The sequence below is a fragment of the Manacus candei genome, unplaced genomic scaffold, assembly GCF_025592945.1.
Source record: "Manacus candei isolate 608988 ecotype Guabito, Panama unplaced genomic scaffold, ASM2559294v1 h1tg000047l, whole genome shotgun sequence".
Lineage (NCBI taxonomy): Eukaryota > Metazoa > Chordata > Aves > Passeriformes > Pipridae > Manacus > Manacus candei.
In genome coordinates this window covers 284,455-301,735 of record NW_026138095.1, presented here as the reverse complement: position 1 = coordinate 301,735, position 17,281 = coordinate 284,455, and the positions used below count along the sequence as shown (strand labels likewise).

The 17,281-nt window shown below is 51.3% G+C and overlaps 2 protein-coding genes and 1 long non-coding RNA gene across 6 annotated transcripts in view; 1 reads left to right on the top strand and 2 right to left on the bottom strand.

Annotated features, from left to right (window-relative positions):
* Nucleotides 1–1,465: 1,465 nt before the first annotated feature.
* NOTUM (notum, palmitoleoyl-protein carboxylesterase) lies at nucleotides 1,466–8,529 on the bottom strand. 2 transcript variants are annotated; one of them, XR_007906303.1, is made up of 12 exons: nucleotides 8,204–8,529; nucleotides 7,824–7,876; nucleotides 7,576–7,671; nucleotides 7,009–7,069; nucleotides 6,087–6,145; nucleotides 4,960–5,062; nucleotides 3,993–4,184; nucleotides 3,572–3,672; nucleotides 3,325–3,472; nucleotides 3,021–3,068; nucleotides 2,137–2,910; nucleotides 1,466–1,743 (listed from the first exon to the last, which is right to left on the bottom strand). XR_007906303.1 is itself a non-coding variant. In XM_051797765.1 (11 exons), the coding sequence occupies exons 1-11, from the start codon at nucleotides 8,512–8,514 to the stop codon at nucleotides 2,604–2,606; spliced, it is 1,479 nt and encodes a 492-aa protein (XP_051653725.1). In that variant the 5' UTR covers nucleotides 8,515–8,529; the 3' UTR covers nucleotides 1,745–2,603. The 2 variants fall into 2 exon arrangements, 1 of the variants encoding a protein (XP_051653725.1); XM_051797765.1 differs by lacking the exon at nucleotides 1,466–1,743 and having other exon boundaries at nucleotides 1,745–2,910.
* ASPSCR1 (ASPSCR1 tether for SLC2A4, UBX domain containing) overlaps nucleotides 7,824–17,281 on the top strand; it is a 43,306-nt gene continuing 33,848 nt past the window's right edge. Inside the window, exons 1-3 of one of the 3 annotated variants that reach the window (XM_051797768.1) lie at nucleotides 7,824–7,869; nucleotides 14,740–14,795; nucleotides 15,437–15,548. In XM_051797768.1, the coding sequence (XP_051653728.1) occupies nucleotides 15,510–15,548 (39 nt within the window). In that variant the 5' untranslated portion in view covers nucleotides 7,824–7,869; nucleotides 14,740–14,795; nucleotides 15,437–15,509. Of the gene's footprint in view, nucleotides 7,870–14,551; nucleotides 14,669–14,739; nucleotides 14,796–15,436; nucleotides 15,549–17,281 lie in introns of those variants that run through there. The other 2 variants (XM_051797766.1, XM_051797767.1) reach the window with 2 other exon arrangements.
* Nucleotides 13,130–15,467, bottom strand: LOC127475725 (uncharacterized). The gene is made up of 3 exons (XR_007906309.1): nucleotides 15,329–15,467; nucleotides 15,109–15,241; nucleotides 13,130–13,940 (listed from the first exon to the last, which is right to left on the bottom strand). It is a non-coding gene; the product is annotated as an uncharacterized LOC127475725 (long non-coding RNA).

The window sequence follows — 17,281 nt, the reverse complement described above, 5'->3', positions numbered from 1 at the left end:
TGTAGTTTTAGAATGGGAAAAATGAAAACCACAGCAGAGTAGAAAAATTCCTCCCTTACCCCACGGCAGCATTGCTGACTCCTCATCTGCAGTGTTAATCCCAGTGTGGAAGCAGGATAACTTTATGGAACAGTTCACATAAGAACAGTACAGTTTTTGTGGCTCTTAGGATAAAATGTGCCTACCTTCAGTTTTGACACTGTCTTGTAACCTCAGTGTCTCTTTCATTCAAGTCCCTCCCATTTTCCTTAAGACCTCTGGTGCTAAAAGTACAAAACCTGTATTCATTTGGGGTGGAAGTTGCACAGTTAACATCACAACAACCAGGAAATGCAGCAGGAGAGCTGAGGAGCTCCAGGTGATGAGGTTTTCCCCCAAAAGTCTTGCCCTTCCTCTCTCTTCACCTCTAGAAGTTTTCCAGGCCTCATTGGCAGTGTGTTACTGACTGTATTGTGGCATATCCTGGTCATCACTTACTACCTGCCCAGGGACCAGCAGAGAGCACAGGGTCACTCCATGTCACAGTCCACCTGAGGACACATCCCCCCTTGCCCTACACTCTGTGACCAATTGGTGATGCTGGGGGGGCAGAGCTGGTCCTGCTGCTTGGCTTCTGCTTTCCCATGAGAAGTAGTGCCCTCTGGAGAGCCCTCAGTGCTGAAGGCAGTGCTGGCAGAAGGCAAAGGTTCCCAAAATCACACCAGCAGAGCAGTGCATCAGATGGACCACAGCCACTTCTCCTCTGAGACAAAAAACCTCATCTAGTTGCAAGATCTTAGAGCACAAACACTTGGTACTGAATTCTTCCAGCCTTGCCCTTTTGTCAGTGGCTTCTGCACAGCAGAAAACAGATGAAAAACGTAATCAGGACAATTTCACTTTTATACTCAAGTCATTAAAACATAAAGGATATCAGCAATCACCAAACTGATCATAGGGAAACTCCACTGATGTTTTCCCGCTTTTCAGTTCTGCTGGCAGTATCATTCATTTTCTCTTTAGCTACTTTTTTATCTTCAGTGTGTGCTAATCCCATCACGCTCAGCAGGACAGCTGATTCCCTCTGTGTTCCTGCCCAACTTTTCCTGAAGCCCTTGAAAAGGAACCAAAGGGCTGTGGTTTGGTTCATTCTTGGGGTTTACTTACCCAAGACAAGGGATCTCACAAACAGCACCACCATTCTAACCTCGTAAGGCCCATCTTGAAAGTGCAGGGAATTTTTCTAAAAAAAGGCCCGAATTCTTTGTGGCCTACACATTGCATAACCACACACAGTTGGTCCAGGACCTCCTGCAGCAGGGAGTAAGCCATACTCCTCATGCAAGTCTCCCCACACCCTGTGCTGCAGGGGGAAGGTCCCACCCCAGGAACGGTCTCTTCTACGAATTCCCAATCCCTCACTTGCTCTCCTCCCCTACCATCAAAGGGGATTCTCTGTGCTGAAGTGGGTGTGTTCCCAAATGACTACAAGAAGAGAAATACGTTGATGCTTGTCTTGTGCTGTCTTTTCTGTTCCAAATGCTTCTGACAGTCTGATCAAACATTTCCCTCACTGGAAGACAGGCCTTTACTGCAAAGCCAGATCTCCCTGCACCATTCAATCGAGTGCCCTGGAGTACCTGGGAAATCACAGTCAAGCCAAAAATGCTGTGGAAGTCTGCAAACATCAGGTGCCGGGTGAAAGTCTCTGTACTTAAACCTCATGTTACAACCTCTTCATCAGAGAAACAATAACAAGGAACACTGCAAGGGGAACACAGAAGTCTAATTAATAAAAATTTGTCAACACCACCCTTAGCCCTCTCCCAGGCAGAAGTGACCATCAGGATAACCCATCCAAATGAGCAGCATATACAACTTTACAAAGACATAGGTATGGTTCTCTGGTCAGCCCTTATAAATAGCATTTTACATATTAAAATAAATATGTCCACGTTGCCAAAGTAGCAAGAGGTTTCTTCGTTATGTAAAAAAAAATATGTTACAAAACAATATCATTTATATTTCTTGCTTAGTTAAAAAAAAAGTAATAAAAAAGTCATTTTATAAAATAATACGAATAAATTGAGTACAAGAGTGTCCATCCCTAGCACGTGTCCTGGGTCTGTACACTGTGACTCAGCATGAGATGCTGACCTCCAGGAAGTCATGTAATCATTCCTTCACTTCTAGTTGGACAGAAGAAATCCAGTGCTTGCTTTTTACACCACTTGTATCAAGTCTATGATGTAAAATTCATGGCAAGGGAAGACGTCCCAGATCTGGGAAAGGTTCTCATCGCTGCTATTTATGGCTTTGCTACTCCCTGTATCCGATTGCCTTGTGTAACACAGGAAGAGGATGTGACTGGCTGGAGTTTGGAGGGAACGAGTTCCAGCCAAACAGCGTAAGCAAGGAATTGCTTTTTTGTTTTGTTTTGTTCTTGACACACCCTAAAGTGTGCAAGAGCGTGGGAGCACGTGGGTGTGCACAGGTGTGAGCGTGCCTGGATGTGAGCGTGCATCTGCCTGCAGGAGCGCAAGGAAGAAGATTAGAAAGTGTGGGAGAAGGGCCAAGAGTCTCTCTCCTCCTGATCTAATCTCTGCCCCTCTGACAAGCCCTCCCTAGTTATCACTGCTGAGCATCCCCAGGAGTTTGCTGGGCTCCAGGCCCTGCTGCTGTGCCATCTTCTGAACATCAAACCCCATATGCATGAGGAACTGGATCACATTCATCTCCTGCCCTGTGAACTGGTCCCTGATTGTGGGGCATGAGGGGTTGCAGTGAGGCCATGGACAGCTGTCAATCAGGTGAATTGGGCAGCCTTTCAGAGGGGCCTTCCCGTTTTTGTTGCTCTCATGCAGGCTCCGATCCCAGCAGTGCAGGGCACGGGGTAACGACGTCCCCTTCACCTGGATGTCAGTCCAGTGACTGAAAAGACAAACCGTACAGGTCTCATCAGAGGGGTCAGGATGCCAGGATGGGCTCGTTCCCCAGCCACGTCCCCGTTCACCTCTCAGAGGATCTGCACAAGAACTCACTTGCGTGTGATGATCTCGTGGGACAAGCAGGCAGGAGCAAAGCTTGCACTAAAGAAAGAAAGGAAACGTGGATTATGTCTTGAAGGACAAAGCAACTCCTGCTGAACAGAACATTCTGGACTAGGGAGAAGATGGAATTTTACCCAGAAATGAAAAAGGCAAGATTCTTGATGTGGATGAGCTAATAGTTATCAAACTTACAATATTCCTTTTTCAGCAGAGATCTGAGAAACAATGCCAGGACACTGGACAAGAATGTCCCTTAGAAACAAATGTGCCAGGTTTTCCTCAAGAAAACACTTACGTCACATCCTTCAAGGTGTTTCTCAGCTCTCTACCCAGATTCTGGATGTAGAGCCACTGCCCTTCTTGAACAGGCTGGCCAGTGAGGTGTACGTTGTCTACAGTAAGCTGGGCCTCATCAAAGAGCCACTGGACAACAAAGACTGGACCTAGGAAGACAAAAAATTTGAAAAAGAGATTGCTCCAAGACAGTTGCGGATACAGAGGAAACTTTAGAATTCATTTTATATCTCTTCTCTGAAACTTACATCGAAGAGTGGGGTAAATCTTATACCCAAAAAAGCAATTCCATTCCTCTCCCTCTTTAAACTGCAGCTTACAGCGTTCAGGAACAATGCCATTCCAGTATCTAGGAAACAAAGCAATAACAGAATGAGAGGCACAGGGCAATCCTAACAACTGCCTCTCCATATCCCAGTCTATTTCTGTTCTGATTAGAGTTCCAACTGATAGCACAGCTCTCTCTTGGCTACATTGTCCCATCGACACATTTTAGAGCACCTGCAACTGCTCGTGTTCTTTTACACGTCTAGATTTTACATTATTGTCTTTTTCAATAAAGTTACTGAAAAACCTTTAAGTATCAAAATGAAGGAAGATAGAGAAGGAGGACATCTTCTCCACAATCTAGCCTCTTACAGCAGGGTACTTTAGAGTATCTGACTGTACCTTATTCCTCTTCTGATGGCCTCTGTTGGAGCACACGTTATGGTATCGATACAGTCAGTTCTGCGATACTGTTTGTTATCCAGGAACCATCCAGAGTCTGCCAAGCCTCGAACCTGAATCCCTTGATAACCCATCTCCTCCAGCTGCTCTGCCACTCGGTCCACGTTCAGGAGCACTCCTGTCCCTCCAGCACTGCAACAGCAACGTCAACACTGCAGTCATGAGGCACACACAGGTGTCACACACCTGGCCAGCAGTGACATACTATAAACACCTTCATTTACCCACAGCAGAGCTACCCAACCATTCACCATGAAATTGGTAGTCACATTATTTCCTTGCTTTGCAAAAGACTCACAAATAAAGTAACTGTGCTGAGTAACCATCTGCTACCTCGGAAACCAAGTCCTGTTGTTATGCTCTCTTCTGGCAGATATATATGCTCTGTATCATTTGCAAGAGGTTTGGTTGCTCAGTAGACTGAAAGAATCTGAAGTGAGATGAATTCACCCTTTGCAGCTTCTCTATCATACCCCTGTGTAACATATGCTGAGTGTACCAGAGCTTTGTGCAACACGGGACAATCTAGTGCACCTGTGTGAGGCAAGTCTGGTTTTGAATTTAGTGTCTTGAATCAATTTGCAGCAGGGGTGTGTCTCATGATGTGGGCCAACAGGAACCAGCATTCTTGATGCAGAGAACGCAAAGCTTTTATCTTATTATCTTGCAAGCTTTTGTCTTGTTACTATTTTCTCTGTTTTCTGTTTTTATTCTGGTTCTATCTGGACCGGAAGCTGCGGAAATAATATTGTATCCTCCCCTGTCGTACCCCTTAGAGGAGAAAACTGAGAAGAGATACAGGGTTTGCTATATTAGCGTTACTGTAGTCCTAGAAGCTACCTTTCCTAACAGCTTTCTACTGTGGAAATCTCCTGTTCTCACCAAAGGGAATCTGGTGGATACCTACCTGCTCCCCGCTAGCAGCAACACTTTTGCAGTGCTCAGACCTTTTCCCACCAGTTCCTTTATAACCTCCTGAATGATCAGTGCTCCCATGAAGGCATATTCATCTGGAAGAGACAGCTCAGTGTCAACAAAATTGTTTCCTTCCAGGCTCAGACTTTTACTTCCTCTCCAAAAATGCTTAAGAACTTTCCAAAGGGATTACGAACCTAACCCAGGTTCATTTTATCCACCTGTACCAAGTACACCTAAGAAACTCTCCCTGCCCCATACAAAACTTGCTTCCCTGAAAGAAAGTGAATAGAGTGATCTGAATACACAATTACACAAGTACCTTCCTACAATAGTGCTTAGAAATGGGTAAACTTAGAGAAGGAAAACAAGAAGGAAGGTACTGGGACCCTATCTCCATACAGGAGGAACACACACACCTTTCTACCACCTGGAATCTCAGTTCCAACTTACTGCTTCCCCTTTTTCCCCATTTATCAAGCCAATTCAGACAAGCAATGCTTCACAAAGTGTTACACCTACACAGACACCACTTCCTTGGTACCACCAGCAGTCATGGATACTTGGAGCAACAGCTCCAAGGAGCTGGGATGAAGAGAAAGGGTACCTGTGACATCACCAGAACGACAGCCGATGGCAATGCATGGATTGAGATGAACTATTCTCTGATTCCCAAGAAACCTGCAGACGGCTTTAGCCTCACACATGATGGCTCCTGTCTAAGGCCAAATATCCTCCTGATTAAAGTCTGACACTAAATTCACAGTCCTTCCTCTCAGGTAAGCCATGCCAAAGTCACACGCAACAGGCCACGGTCGCTCAGCTACACCAATTAATTTGCTGCGTGCTAGAACCTGGATATTCAACTAAAAGGAATTTTGTTCTTCTAATCCTTGCATACTGGATCAGTGTAACATCTCTGCAAGCAGTGGCTCTGAACTATGTCAAAACAGCCTGAGCTAAAGAGATCAGGATGTTTTATCTGGAAGTAGCTTGATATTCTTTCCTGCCCTTCAGCAAGAAAAAGCCTGTTCTTCATCCATGTGGTTTCACAAAAGTCTGGCCACATCCTTTAATGTGTGATGTCTGGGGCAGCAACAGCCCATCAGCAACACTCACTTTTCTCAGACTTGGAAGAGGCACCGCTCCAAACATCACTTGAGCAATACGGGATGAATCTGTAAGAGAGAGCTGTGTGAGTCCTGCTGTGCCTCTGACATGCACAGAGGGGTGAGGATGGGGTCACCTAACTGGAAGAAAATTAAACTTTGGGAAGGGGAAAAGGGAAGAGTTTCTGTCCAGTTTGACAACTTACCTGCCTGTAAAACAAGTGACATTTACAACTGCCTTGTATTTTCTCCTGAACACTAGTAGTTTTACTGAGTTAAATCAATAAATAACATGTCTTCTATCAATTTAATTGAAGCACTGAGCTCAGGAGACAGAACGATGGGCCATGATTTTTCTCTCAGCTATCCCACGGTGGATGGTTTGCCACAAGGAAACTCTCTATGCTTCAGTTTTTCACATGGAAAATGAGAAGACTCTTGTCAGTGCAGTATAAACGTTGAACTGCAACCACCAGAGGTTTTTGAAGGAATTATCTTCCCATTTTTGTCTCCATCTTGCAGGAGGCAAATAAACATCCCTTCTGTACAGATGCATATATAAACTGGTCTCTCTCATTTCTCTTTGAACTAGGAGAGCTGCTCCACATTCCTCTCAAATTGGCAGATGTGTAACACACAATCAGCCCACCACTTCTGACGGATTTGCCACTGCAGCCATCTGAGAAGGCTCTCTAGGATATCCCCAGTTTTTCTCCATTAGATCACCCCACAACCCCAAGGAGACTGAACTTAAGTTTCTCTGGACCTCGTAGCCCTATTTGTTAGAGAGCTGAACTACATCAAATGAGGAAACACACAATTTCCTCTCCCAAGTATTAATTTTAACCCATCTCTGCAGCATTTTTAGCAGCCTGAAAGGCAGGAGATGGTGTTTAAGTATAAAGCTACTTCCCTCCGTTGTCCCTCCTTACACCATGTTTGCATTCCACCAGTGGGGATTTTCTTCTGGCTGCGAGGAGAGGATCCCAGTTCCTGCAGATGGGCACAAAGAAACAAGAAATGTACAGATGAGTCTGTGACTTCAGAGGAGCCGTAGCAGCCTCATGCAAGACCTCTGACCACACAGAAAACAAACATTCATGATGAAAAACATTGGTAATGGAAGGGGAAGGAACATTTCTAAATTTGCCCTTAGGCAGATGTGACATTGAGAATTTGATTCACAGATGAAGCCTGTCTAGAAGCTTCTTGCAGTATAGAAAAGACCTGTGATGCCCGCTTAAGTACTTCCCCAAAAAACAAATCCTAGCAGGTGAATTCCAATATAGGCAATTAAATGATCTGTTTGAGTGATGGAGGTTTGGGTATCCAGGCGGCTGCAGCACAAGCAGAGAGAGCAAAGAGAGCAGCACTCAGTACCTGCGATACCTGTGCACCCAAACGTCTGCCCGTGCCCGCGGGAGCATCGCGGGGCAGCGACCAGGCACCTGCCTCGGCCCGGCCCCGGTCCCTCGGGGCTGCTCCTCGGAGCGACTCACCCACGCGGGTCGCGGGCCACTCCCGGGAGCTCATCAGCCGTCGCATGGTGTCGTAGCGGGTGTCGCAGTTCTCCCTGTTGAAGCAGTACCACCCTCCTGGCGAGGGGACAGGGGTCAGGCGGCCCCGAGGGGCCGGGGGCCCGTGGCTGAGGGACGGCGGCCCGCGAGGGCCGGGGCACCGAGGGCAGCCTCGGGCCGCCGCCCCGCTCGCGGTGGCCGCTGCGGGGGACCGGGACGCCGGCGCTCACCTTCCAGGAACAGCAGCCACCGCCGGCTGCCCTTGGACTCCTTCAGGTAGTAGCTGCGGGCACAGACAAGGGGCGGCGCCTGAGCCGGAGCCGGGCCCGACCGCAGCGCTCCGGTGCCGCCCGGGCCGGGGCCGCGCCGAGGCGGCGGCAGGGGCGGCGGGAGGGGCGGCGGGAGGGGCGGCGGCACCGGCGCCGCTCGCGCCCGGCCGGGGAAGCGCCGGGGCCGCCGCCCGGGAGGCGCCGCTGCACCTGTCGCCGGCGGTGCCGCGCGCGGCCGCGCGGTGGCGCCGCAGCCCTCGGGGCCGGGCCGGGGGAGCGGCGGCGGCCGCGCGGGGCAGCCCCGGGGCGCGCGGAGGGGCCGGCGCGGCTCGGGGACTCACCCGGCCGGGCTGCCGTCGTTGCAGGTGACCGAGGCGTTGTGGAGGAGGTGCAGGCGCAGGTCGTGCGGCAGCGCCTGGGCCGAGCAGGGGTACAGCGACTGCGCCAGGCTCTTGACCTGCGCCATGAAGCTGTCCATGTTGCCCTCCACGGCGGTGAAGTCCAGCGGGAAGCTCTCGGCTGCCGCCGCCGCCGCCTCGCCGCGCTCGCGGGCCGCCGGGCCTCGCCGTCGCCAGCCCTTCCTGCCCTCGCCGCCGGGCCCGGCGTGCAGCAGCCCCAGCAGCAGCAGGAGGTGCACCGCCGCCGTGCCCATCGCCGCCCGCCGCCACCCGCCGCTCGCCGCGGCGGCAGCAGCAGCAGCCAGCCCCCGGCGGCGGGCAGCGCCGCCCGCGCTCCGCCGCGCCCCGCCGCGCCACCCGCGGGGACGGGGGTCGGCGGCGGGCGGCGAGGGCAGCGCCGGCGGCGCGGGCTCGGCGGCGCGGCTGCCGGCACAGGAGCCCGCCGCCCGCTCCCAGGCGGCGAGCATGACAGAGGGGCACGGAGTGCGCGGGGAGCGCGCCGGGGGCGCCGCCAGCCCGGGCGCCGCGTGGGGCAGCAGCCGGCCAGCCCCCGCCCTGCCCTGCCCTCCGCCCCCTCGGAGCGAGGGGAGGGAGCGGGGGGTCTGCGCCGCGCCGCACCGGCACGGCGGGCCGCTCCGTCGGGGCGCGCCCCGCGCCCGGCCGCGACGCCATCGCCGCCCCTGCCGGCGCCGGGGCCGCGGCGGCGGCGGCAGCGGCGGCCTCCAGCCTCACCCGCAGGGCGGCGGGGGCCCGGGGCGGCCTCTCGCCGGGGCCGGGGGGGAGGTCGGGCCGCCTGGGCGCGTGGCCCCGCACGTGGCGGCCCCCACGGCAGCGCCCCCCGTTTCCCCCCTCCCCCCTCCTCCCCGCGGCCCCGACGGCAGCTCCTCCCCGGCTCCGCGTGGGCGGCACTGCCCGCCCCGCCCCGGGACGTGCCGCCGCCGCTCTGCCGGCGGGGCTCGGCCCTGCGCCCCCCGGCCGCCCCGGTGCGGGGCCTTCCGCGCCGGCCCGGGAGTGGGCCGCGGAGCCGGGCTCCGGCCTTGCCCCAGTTCGCAGGGCGCAGCGGGAGGCCGGTCATTTGGCCCCAGACATCGGCGTCCGGTCCGCGTAGCTCCCGCGGGTGACCGGGGCGGGCGGCGGATCGCCCCCGGCCGGAGGATGCTGCTGCCGAGAGCGGGAGGGGGCGCGGAGGCCCCGGGCCGGTCGGGGCGCGGCGGGCCCAAGGCGGGGGGTCCCGGGCCCCCTGCGGCCCCCGGCCGACGGCGCGGCTTTCGCGGAGGCTTCGCCTTGGTGCTCTCGGCAGCTCACGAGGTTTACCGCCGCCGGCTCTTCCCGGTTGTTCCCGGGGGCCCCGGACGATTCCACTGATTGCAAGAAGAATCCTGGAGAAAAAGCCCTGTTGTCACCAGAGTGTCGGTCGTCTGAGAGAGGGGGAATCCATGGAAGTGCTGCCCTTATGGAAGTGCTTCAATTCCCTTGGAATTGAAAACCGAGGAAAACCAGAGATAATGCTGTGCTTTAAGTTATTGATGTAGGTACAAAATGGGACAGCTCATGCTCTTTGACAGCCCTCCAGAAAGGAGTAGGGAGGCTGTCTTTACTGGGAAATATAATCTATCTGGGATCAGAAAAGGTGAAAATAGTACAGTCTTAAAATAGCACGTGGAAGGGCTTTTTGTCAAGCAGGACTTAGGGCTGTCCAGCTGCTGCAACTATATTTTTTACTTTATCATATTTGGACTTTCTGAGTGTGTCCTCAGCTCTCTTCTTCCTACACACGTAGCACGTTGTTTTGGTTTGCTTGCCATGTTGGGGATTTTATCTTTCAATTACTCTTACCTACTCTCAGTTTTTGCTCTGTCCTCACTCAGATTTTTACCTTCAAATGTTTCATGTAAATGCTGATATTACCCATGGTAACTTTATAGCCAGGAATAGCCATTAAATTGACCATACCCCTCCACAAATGCACTATATTCACTCCCTGATAGGTGTGTGGTCCTAGTACATTCCTATATTATCATCTCTTTCCCTACACTGGACTAAACATCCTTTCTTCACTGGTTGTGCCAGGTCTGAGCAATGGATCACTGGGACTAGCTTCCGCAAGTTGCAGAGCTCGTTGGTCAGCCGGAGCATAGCTGCAGCTGCAAACTGCTCTGTTGGTGCAAAATCTGAACAGATAGAGCAGTAAGTCTTCAGAGTGCTCCAGGATCGCTGGAGCAGTTGGCATAAACAACTCCAGGACCTCATAGTCCAATAGCTACAGCAAGAAACCAGGAGGGATAAGATTGCTGAACTCCATCCTTCAGAGAAAAGCTGCCGTGCCTCCTGCTGCTGAGCTTGTGTTCCTTCTGGTACCTGTGCTCCTTCTCTCTGTGGAGGGCTGAATCCCTGCACTCCATAAGGCCTTGTACCAGCTGGTGCATTAAGAGAGGACTTAGTATCATGCACCAGGGAAGAACCTAGGGGCAGAGAGGAATATGTGTTAAAGTTGCAGACCTTTGTCCCAAGAGGTGATGCAAAAAAATTTAAATTTTGCCTGGCTTGTCTTTACTGAGCCCGCCTTAGCTTTATTAGCTCTGGTTCAGGTCACTTAGGAGGGGTCTTTCAGAGCACTCTTGTTATCCTTCCAAAGCTCAGTAAAATGTTTTATTACCTGCCATGGCAGAGTAAGGGGCTGTGAGGAAGAGTGTAAGGCTGCAGGAGGGTCTGGCATGACAGACTTTGACTTCTAGACATTTAAATCTGGTACCGTTCAACTCCTTGACATACTGAACTTGAGAGAACATCAAAGTAATACAGATTTTAGAGAAGGTTATAACACTGTCCTTCAGCATGAGGGTTTCAGTGAGTTTTAATCCTTTGATAAGAGACTGCCTACATTGAATAGATGAGGCTCAGAACAAAAGGAAGCTCAGAGAGAGCTGAAAGAATTGGAGTCCTGCTCCGGGCACTCAAGATTGGGCATTTTTATTGGTAGGAGTGAGGCATGTAAGAGGCAAGCAAGAAACTTTTAACGATTTGGAATAATGTCAAGGGAGATGCTGTTTTCGTTTAATACCTTCCAAAGTGAAATGTCCTGCATAATGTATTCCACTATGTCCCAAGACAGTTCTATATGTTCAGTATATTGGACTGTGCTATGCAAAAGCTTATGAGACAGTTCTGAGTTCCCTCATACCCTGCCAGGACCAAGGCAGGCCCAGCACTTGCCCTTTGGGTGTTTCCCTGTCAGGAATCAAGAGGGTTACACCTGGAGTCCTGTGTAAGGCCTCATGCCATGGGTATGGTTCCCCTTTGTAGCCAGGTCTCAACGCCTCATTTGAGCCACTCTGCAGCCTGGCTCAGTGGAAGTTCTCTGGTTTGTTTCTTGGGTCTTGTGTTGATCAGAAGAGTGTGTGTGTGTGTGTGTGTGTGGTGTCTGTTACCCCATAGAACAATACTCCCCAACAGGAACAATCCTACTTTTGCACAGTCGTGCTACCACTGCCTCCTGTGACCCTGGGGCTGGGAGGTGTAAAGCACTCTGGGAGAGCAGCAGAGCCTGCTCATAGCCTGGGTACAAGTGTGACGTGCTGGGCGATGCTCGGGTGAGAACCGAGCATTGAATGTCTCCAGGACTCTGTGCAGTCAGTGATGTCTGTACAGGCAGCAGGAAACACTTTTCAGAATCATTGTTACTGTGATAAGTAGCTTGTTCTGCATCATGTTTTGGAGCTGGTTACTATGTGTTTCTGGATGTTCACAGCTAATTTCCTATTCGTTTTGAAAGAAGAAAGAAAAAAAGTGGGGAGAGGTTTTGCTGCTTTATGAAGAAGCAAATGTGTGTTACTCCCTGTATGCCTGTGACTGAATGCAGAAACAGACGGTGCCAGGGCTACATGTTGAAAGCAAAGCACCAGCTGCCTGAAAGGTGGGATTAAGGAACGTCATTCTGTGGTGTGTTCACTGTAATTACTAAAGAAATGCAATTTATGAGAAGTTTTTGGAGGACATTGTTTGGCTGGGGCTCACCTGATAGATTTGCAGGCATCCTTCAGCCAGTGGCAGAAATCTGAATTAAGAGTGTTTTCAGCCATTCCCTAATGAGTTCCTCTTTCTTTGTGGCACTTTAATGAACTCCAGGTTGTAGTTACCTCCCTCTTCTTTCTCTCCTGATGCTTCTAATTTCAGATAAATATTTGAGATTAGAAGTGGCTCTGGGTATGAAATGTGACCCTTCACCTCCATGCAACTTTCTGATTATGCCATGCCATTAATAACCAGAGCACCTCTAATCCTGCAACTTGGAAGTGTTCAGCTCAAATTACATTGGTATCTTTTTAACAGGAGCAACATTTCTTTAAGAGATGTGTCACTTCCAAATACAAAATAGGAAACAGCTGCCTGCTTCAGACATCAAATAGGAGCTACCCCCACCCAGAAATGAGACCAGTGTTTTGGGCTTTGTAACCCAAAATGCTTCTTTTAAAATGGAATGGCTGCTCTGCCTGAGCAGCAGGATAATCACTGCAGTTAACAGAGCCATCTTAATTGCTTCTTCTCCTTCATACCTTCTGTAAAGGTATTAATTAGTGGAAGAACAGGATATCTTCATTATGTGTGAGATGCTAAAAGAGCTTTGGATCTCTGCCCTATTTTAAAGACTAAGAAGGACTTGAACATTGTAGATATTTGTTGCACCCTTTTTTAGGCAAAAGTGTGTCAACTTTCAGAACAATCTTGCCCTTAAGTCTTCATGTATTTTACAGCAAAAGGCAATTGAAAAGATGGGGAATTATGTAATATATCCTGAACACTTTATAAGTGCTATGGCAATGATACTGCCCAATGGAATGGAAAGAACAAACATAAAGATATTTTAAAGCATTGTTTTAAACGTTATAGACCTGGGCATCCTTTATTATTATTGCTACATCTCACTGAACAGTTACAGTGAATCCACATATATAAGAAAAGAGATGTCTCTTCGTCATTAAAATTCCCATCCACTCTCCTTCTCCTTTCTCCCACCCTGGTGATATGGTAAAAACAAGTGTTATCTCTTACAAAAGCATCTTTCCTTAAAAGGATCTTTTTCCTTTATAAGCCAAGCAAAGCAGACATTTTTGTGGGTGCTGGGGGTAGCAGTGAGGACTTAAGCTTAACATATATGATAAATATAGAAGTAGAGAAAGTATTTGGCATGTGGTTACAACTTAGGCTAAATAAATTCCAGTGGTTACTCAAACTAAAAAGTTGGGGTTTTTTTATGATAGCAAACAAAACAGACTGTCATTGAATCTGAGAGTGCCTTTGACTGAAGAAGGCCTTGCTGAGACTGAAGGAGAAGTCCATAAATGAAATAAAGTCTCTGGGAAATTTTGTATTGTAATATGTATGATTATTTCTGTTCCTTGGCTGTAGCCATCTCACCTAACCAGCTGACTCTGCAGCAGCACTGGCCATGAGGTTTCCAACCAACTTTTTTATCCTTTTTTTTGGCGAGAAGAAATGGCTTTCAAGGGCAGCAGGATGCTGTGGTTGGTCTGACCAGCGATGCCCTGATTGTTACACTGCCTGGACACTCCCGTGGCGCTGGGAACGCGGCAGGACGCTCCCCTCTGACATGCGGGGTTCGCCAGGGCTGTTATTTGGCCCAAGAGAACCTTCCTTGTAGGCGCAGGGATCTTCGGTATCCCTGCTCGGGAGAGAGCCAGGAATCCGTCAGCCCAAGGGAGTTCTGGCCACCAGCGGTGCCCGGGCCGGCGCTGCCCGCGGTACTGGCAGGGCCGATGCGCTCGGTCCGGGGTCACCCCTTACGCTGCCGGGGGGGTGTCCCGGTACGACGCGGAAACGTTTTATTTCCTCGGAGCAGGTGACTGATCCCGACATTGGAAACCCAAGGGGCAGCGCAGGGCCCTCAGCCACGGCGGGACGTGCGGCCGCTCCCCTCCCGCTCCCCGCGGAGCTGCGGGCCCGGCCCCGGAGCCGCCCCCACCACGGCCCAGCGGGCAGGGCCGGGGGTCGCCCCCGCCCTTCGCCGGGGGAGCGGCCCGAGCCGCCCCGCGCCTGCCCTGCCAGGGGCCGCTGCTGCCCGAGCCCCTCGCGCTCCGGGAACCGCCGCCCGTCGCGGGCGGACAGCTCCGCTCCGGCCCCGGCTCCGCCAGACCGGGACTCGCCCGGGACACGCTTCCACAGCCACCCGGCCGGGCCGGTTCCCCCCGCTCCGCTCCCTCGGCCGCGGCCCGGGCGCGGCGGGGCGGGCCCGCAGCAGGGCGGCCCCGGGCCGGCTCCGCCCCGGCCGCGCGGGTCCGGCGCTGGCGGAAGATGGCGGCAGCGGGTGGGGGCGGCGCCGCGGTGTCGGTGCTGGCGCCCAGCGGGCGGCGGGTCACGGTGCGGGTGGGGCCCGGCACGGTCCTGCTCCAGGTGGGTCCACAACGGGGAGGGCGGGGCGGCGGGGCCGCGGGCCGGCCGTGACGCCTCTGTTCTCTCCGCAGGTCCTCGAGGAGGTCTGCAGGAAACAGGGCGGCAGTCCCGGCGAGTACGGCCTGAAGTGAGTCCCCTCGCGGAGCCGGGCCCGGGCCCGGCTGCCCGCGGCCCTGGGAGAGGCCCCGCCCGCCGGGCCGGGCCTGGCGCTGCCGGAGTCCGCGGCCCGCCCGGGGGGTGTCCCGGGCCCGGCGGACCCGCGGCGGGCGGTGGCGTGCTGGGGGCCGGGCCACACACTGAGGGTCAGGTCAGGGCCTCCCGATGGCCCCGTGCCACGTTCCGCTGGCGGGCGGCGAGGCCCCGTGTCACTGCCGCGGACACGGCCCCACGCGCGAACCTCACCCAGGTCACACAGTGGCAGCACCCGTCTCCCCTCTTACCTGGGGCTTTGACCCTCTGCCTTTATGGTGTCGTAATCGAGAGGCCATTTCTCTGAGTGGCACTAAAACAAGAGTATCTTGGTATTTAACCAGGCTTGGTTATGTAGTCAGTTGTTATTTATCTCTTCAAAGCCTAAGAAAAAACATACATTTGAGTATTTTCCCTGTGACCTCTACAAACTGCAGAATAGCTTTTGTTGACGATTGTTTTCTGATTTACCAGTTGTCCATTGTTGAATCGTGTTCCATGGCTTCTAGTCAGCCTCTGGGGAATTCTGTTGCTCAATACCTGGACTTTGTATTGTTCAAAGACTATGTTCTCCTTCAGGTTTCAGAGGAGTGTCTTGGACCTGTCGTTGCAGTGGAGGTTTGCCAGGCTGCCCAACAATGCCAAGCTGGAGATGGTGCCAGTCACTAACAGAGCAGAAGCTGGAACCACGGTATGTTTGTTTACGCAGTGTGACCTGATTTGTTGAGTTACCAGTTCTGCTGATATGACCCCATCCTATCTGATGAGCAAGAGCACAGCTCAGTGTGGCCAGTGCCTGTGCAGGAGACCAGCTGAAGACAGGTTGAAGTGCAGTGGCAAGTGGTGATTTAGTAGTTGAAAGTCTTTGCTTATGTTCTGCATGAGCATGTGGTGCCAACTGTGTGTTGGAGGAGAACGGGTTCATTTGGGGAGCTGAAAGACTAGTAGTCGTGGATGCCTGGGAACTTAAGCATCACTGATGATTAACTCAGTTCCCTTTCCTAATTTCAGTTTCAGTTGCTGTTGTCTGCCTCTGGATTTTGAATTCTCTTTTGCTGCTTTCCCAGCATTGCTGGTCATGGTGTGTTCACACAGCTTTAGAGTCTTTTGTTACATGTGCTGTCCCCAGCAGTGGCCAAATGTCCCTATTTAGTATGATTTGAAAAGGGCTTATGGATGCTGTGTTCTCTAGGAATTATTGCCACATTTAGGAGTGTAAAAATCTATACGTGTCACTGTAGTGGCTGGAGGCATAACTGTTAAAGTGACGCATAGGTGTTAATGTGTGTGAACTTTTTATGTCAGAAAAGTGATGTATGGTCTTATTTAAGTAGCCTAGGAATGAAAATTTGTCTATTTCTGACAGTCATTGCTGACAGTCATCGCTCTTCTTTCTGACTTCCTCAGGGGGAGTTTCTCAATTTTTATGAAAGTTTCAGGTCTATTGGTTTTGATCTCTTAATGTCTGTCAGCCAAGCTGACAAATTAGTGGTGTTTGTTGTAGGCAGTTGCTCTTGCTGTCACAGAGAGAAACTGATATGTTGAAATGTGAACTTTGTGTTGTGAGGCGGCTTTGGAATCTCTGCTCTAGTTCACTGTGGGTGTGCAATGTACTTTTAGGGGTCACTGATGTTGATGTTTTTCTCTGTAAAACCTCCATGTTCTTTGTTTTGGCACTAATGCCTTCTTTCTGACTTTGCGGTAGAAAGAAGTTTGTGCTTCAAATGACGTCTTTAGTTAAAAAAATACCACAAACTGGGAGCATCTGCTTAAAATTTTCAGTGAAAGATTGTGATGGAATGGAGTTTGTCGTCCAGAGGAAAGTGTTTCTGTTGAAATGGTGCAGTGATGACTTTATCTGACATTTGTGTCCAGTTGGGAGGTTGAGAGGTACTGAAGGAAAACAGTGATTTTATTTTTTCCCCCCAAAGTTATATTATGAGAAAGGGTAAGAAGGACTGTGCACTGTAGGAGAGAGGTTATAGCATGGAATCACTAGTTTAGATCCCAAAAGAGAAGAGCTAAAAGAAGTGTAAGTTGTTACTATTTGGTTGTAGTTCAGCAGAAGAATCTACAGAAGTGAGTCTTCTCTCAGAGTGCTCATTGCTTTGTCCTGGGGGTGAGAGGATGCAGCAAATGCGTGCGTGAAGGGTGGAGCCTGAACAGAGTCACTGTCCCACAAATTTGAGCAGAGATTCCACTTGGGAGAATTTCACAGTGTAAGAAAAGACTTGGTACAGAACAATTGACTAAAAGAATTCCCTGTCACAGGGAGCATGTGCAAAGACTAAGGAGTTTAAAACAGGCAGGTGGCTGTGACTGGGCTGTGGTGTCAGTTGAGATGCAGAGTTGGTCATTTTGGCTGGCTGCAGTAATGTTGGGATGAATCTGATTCTGTGTCTTCTATTATTCTATCTTCTGTTA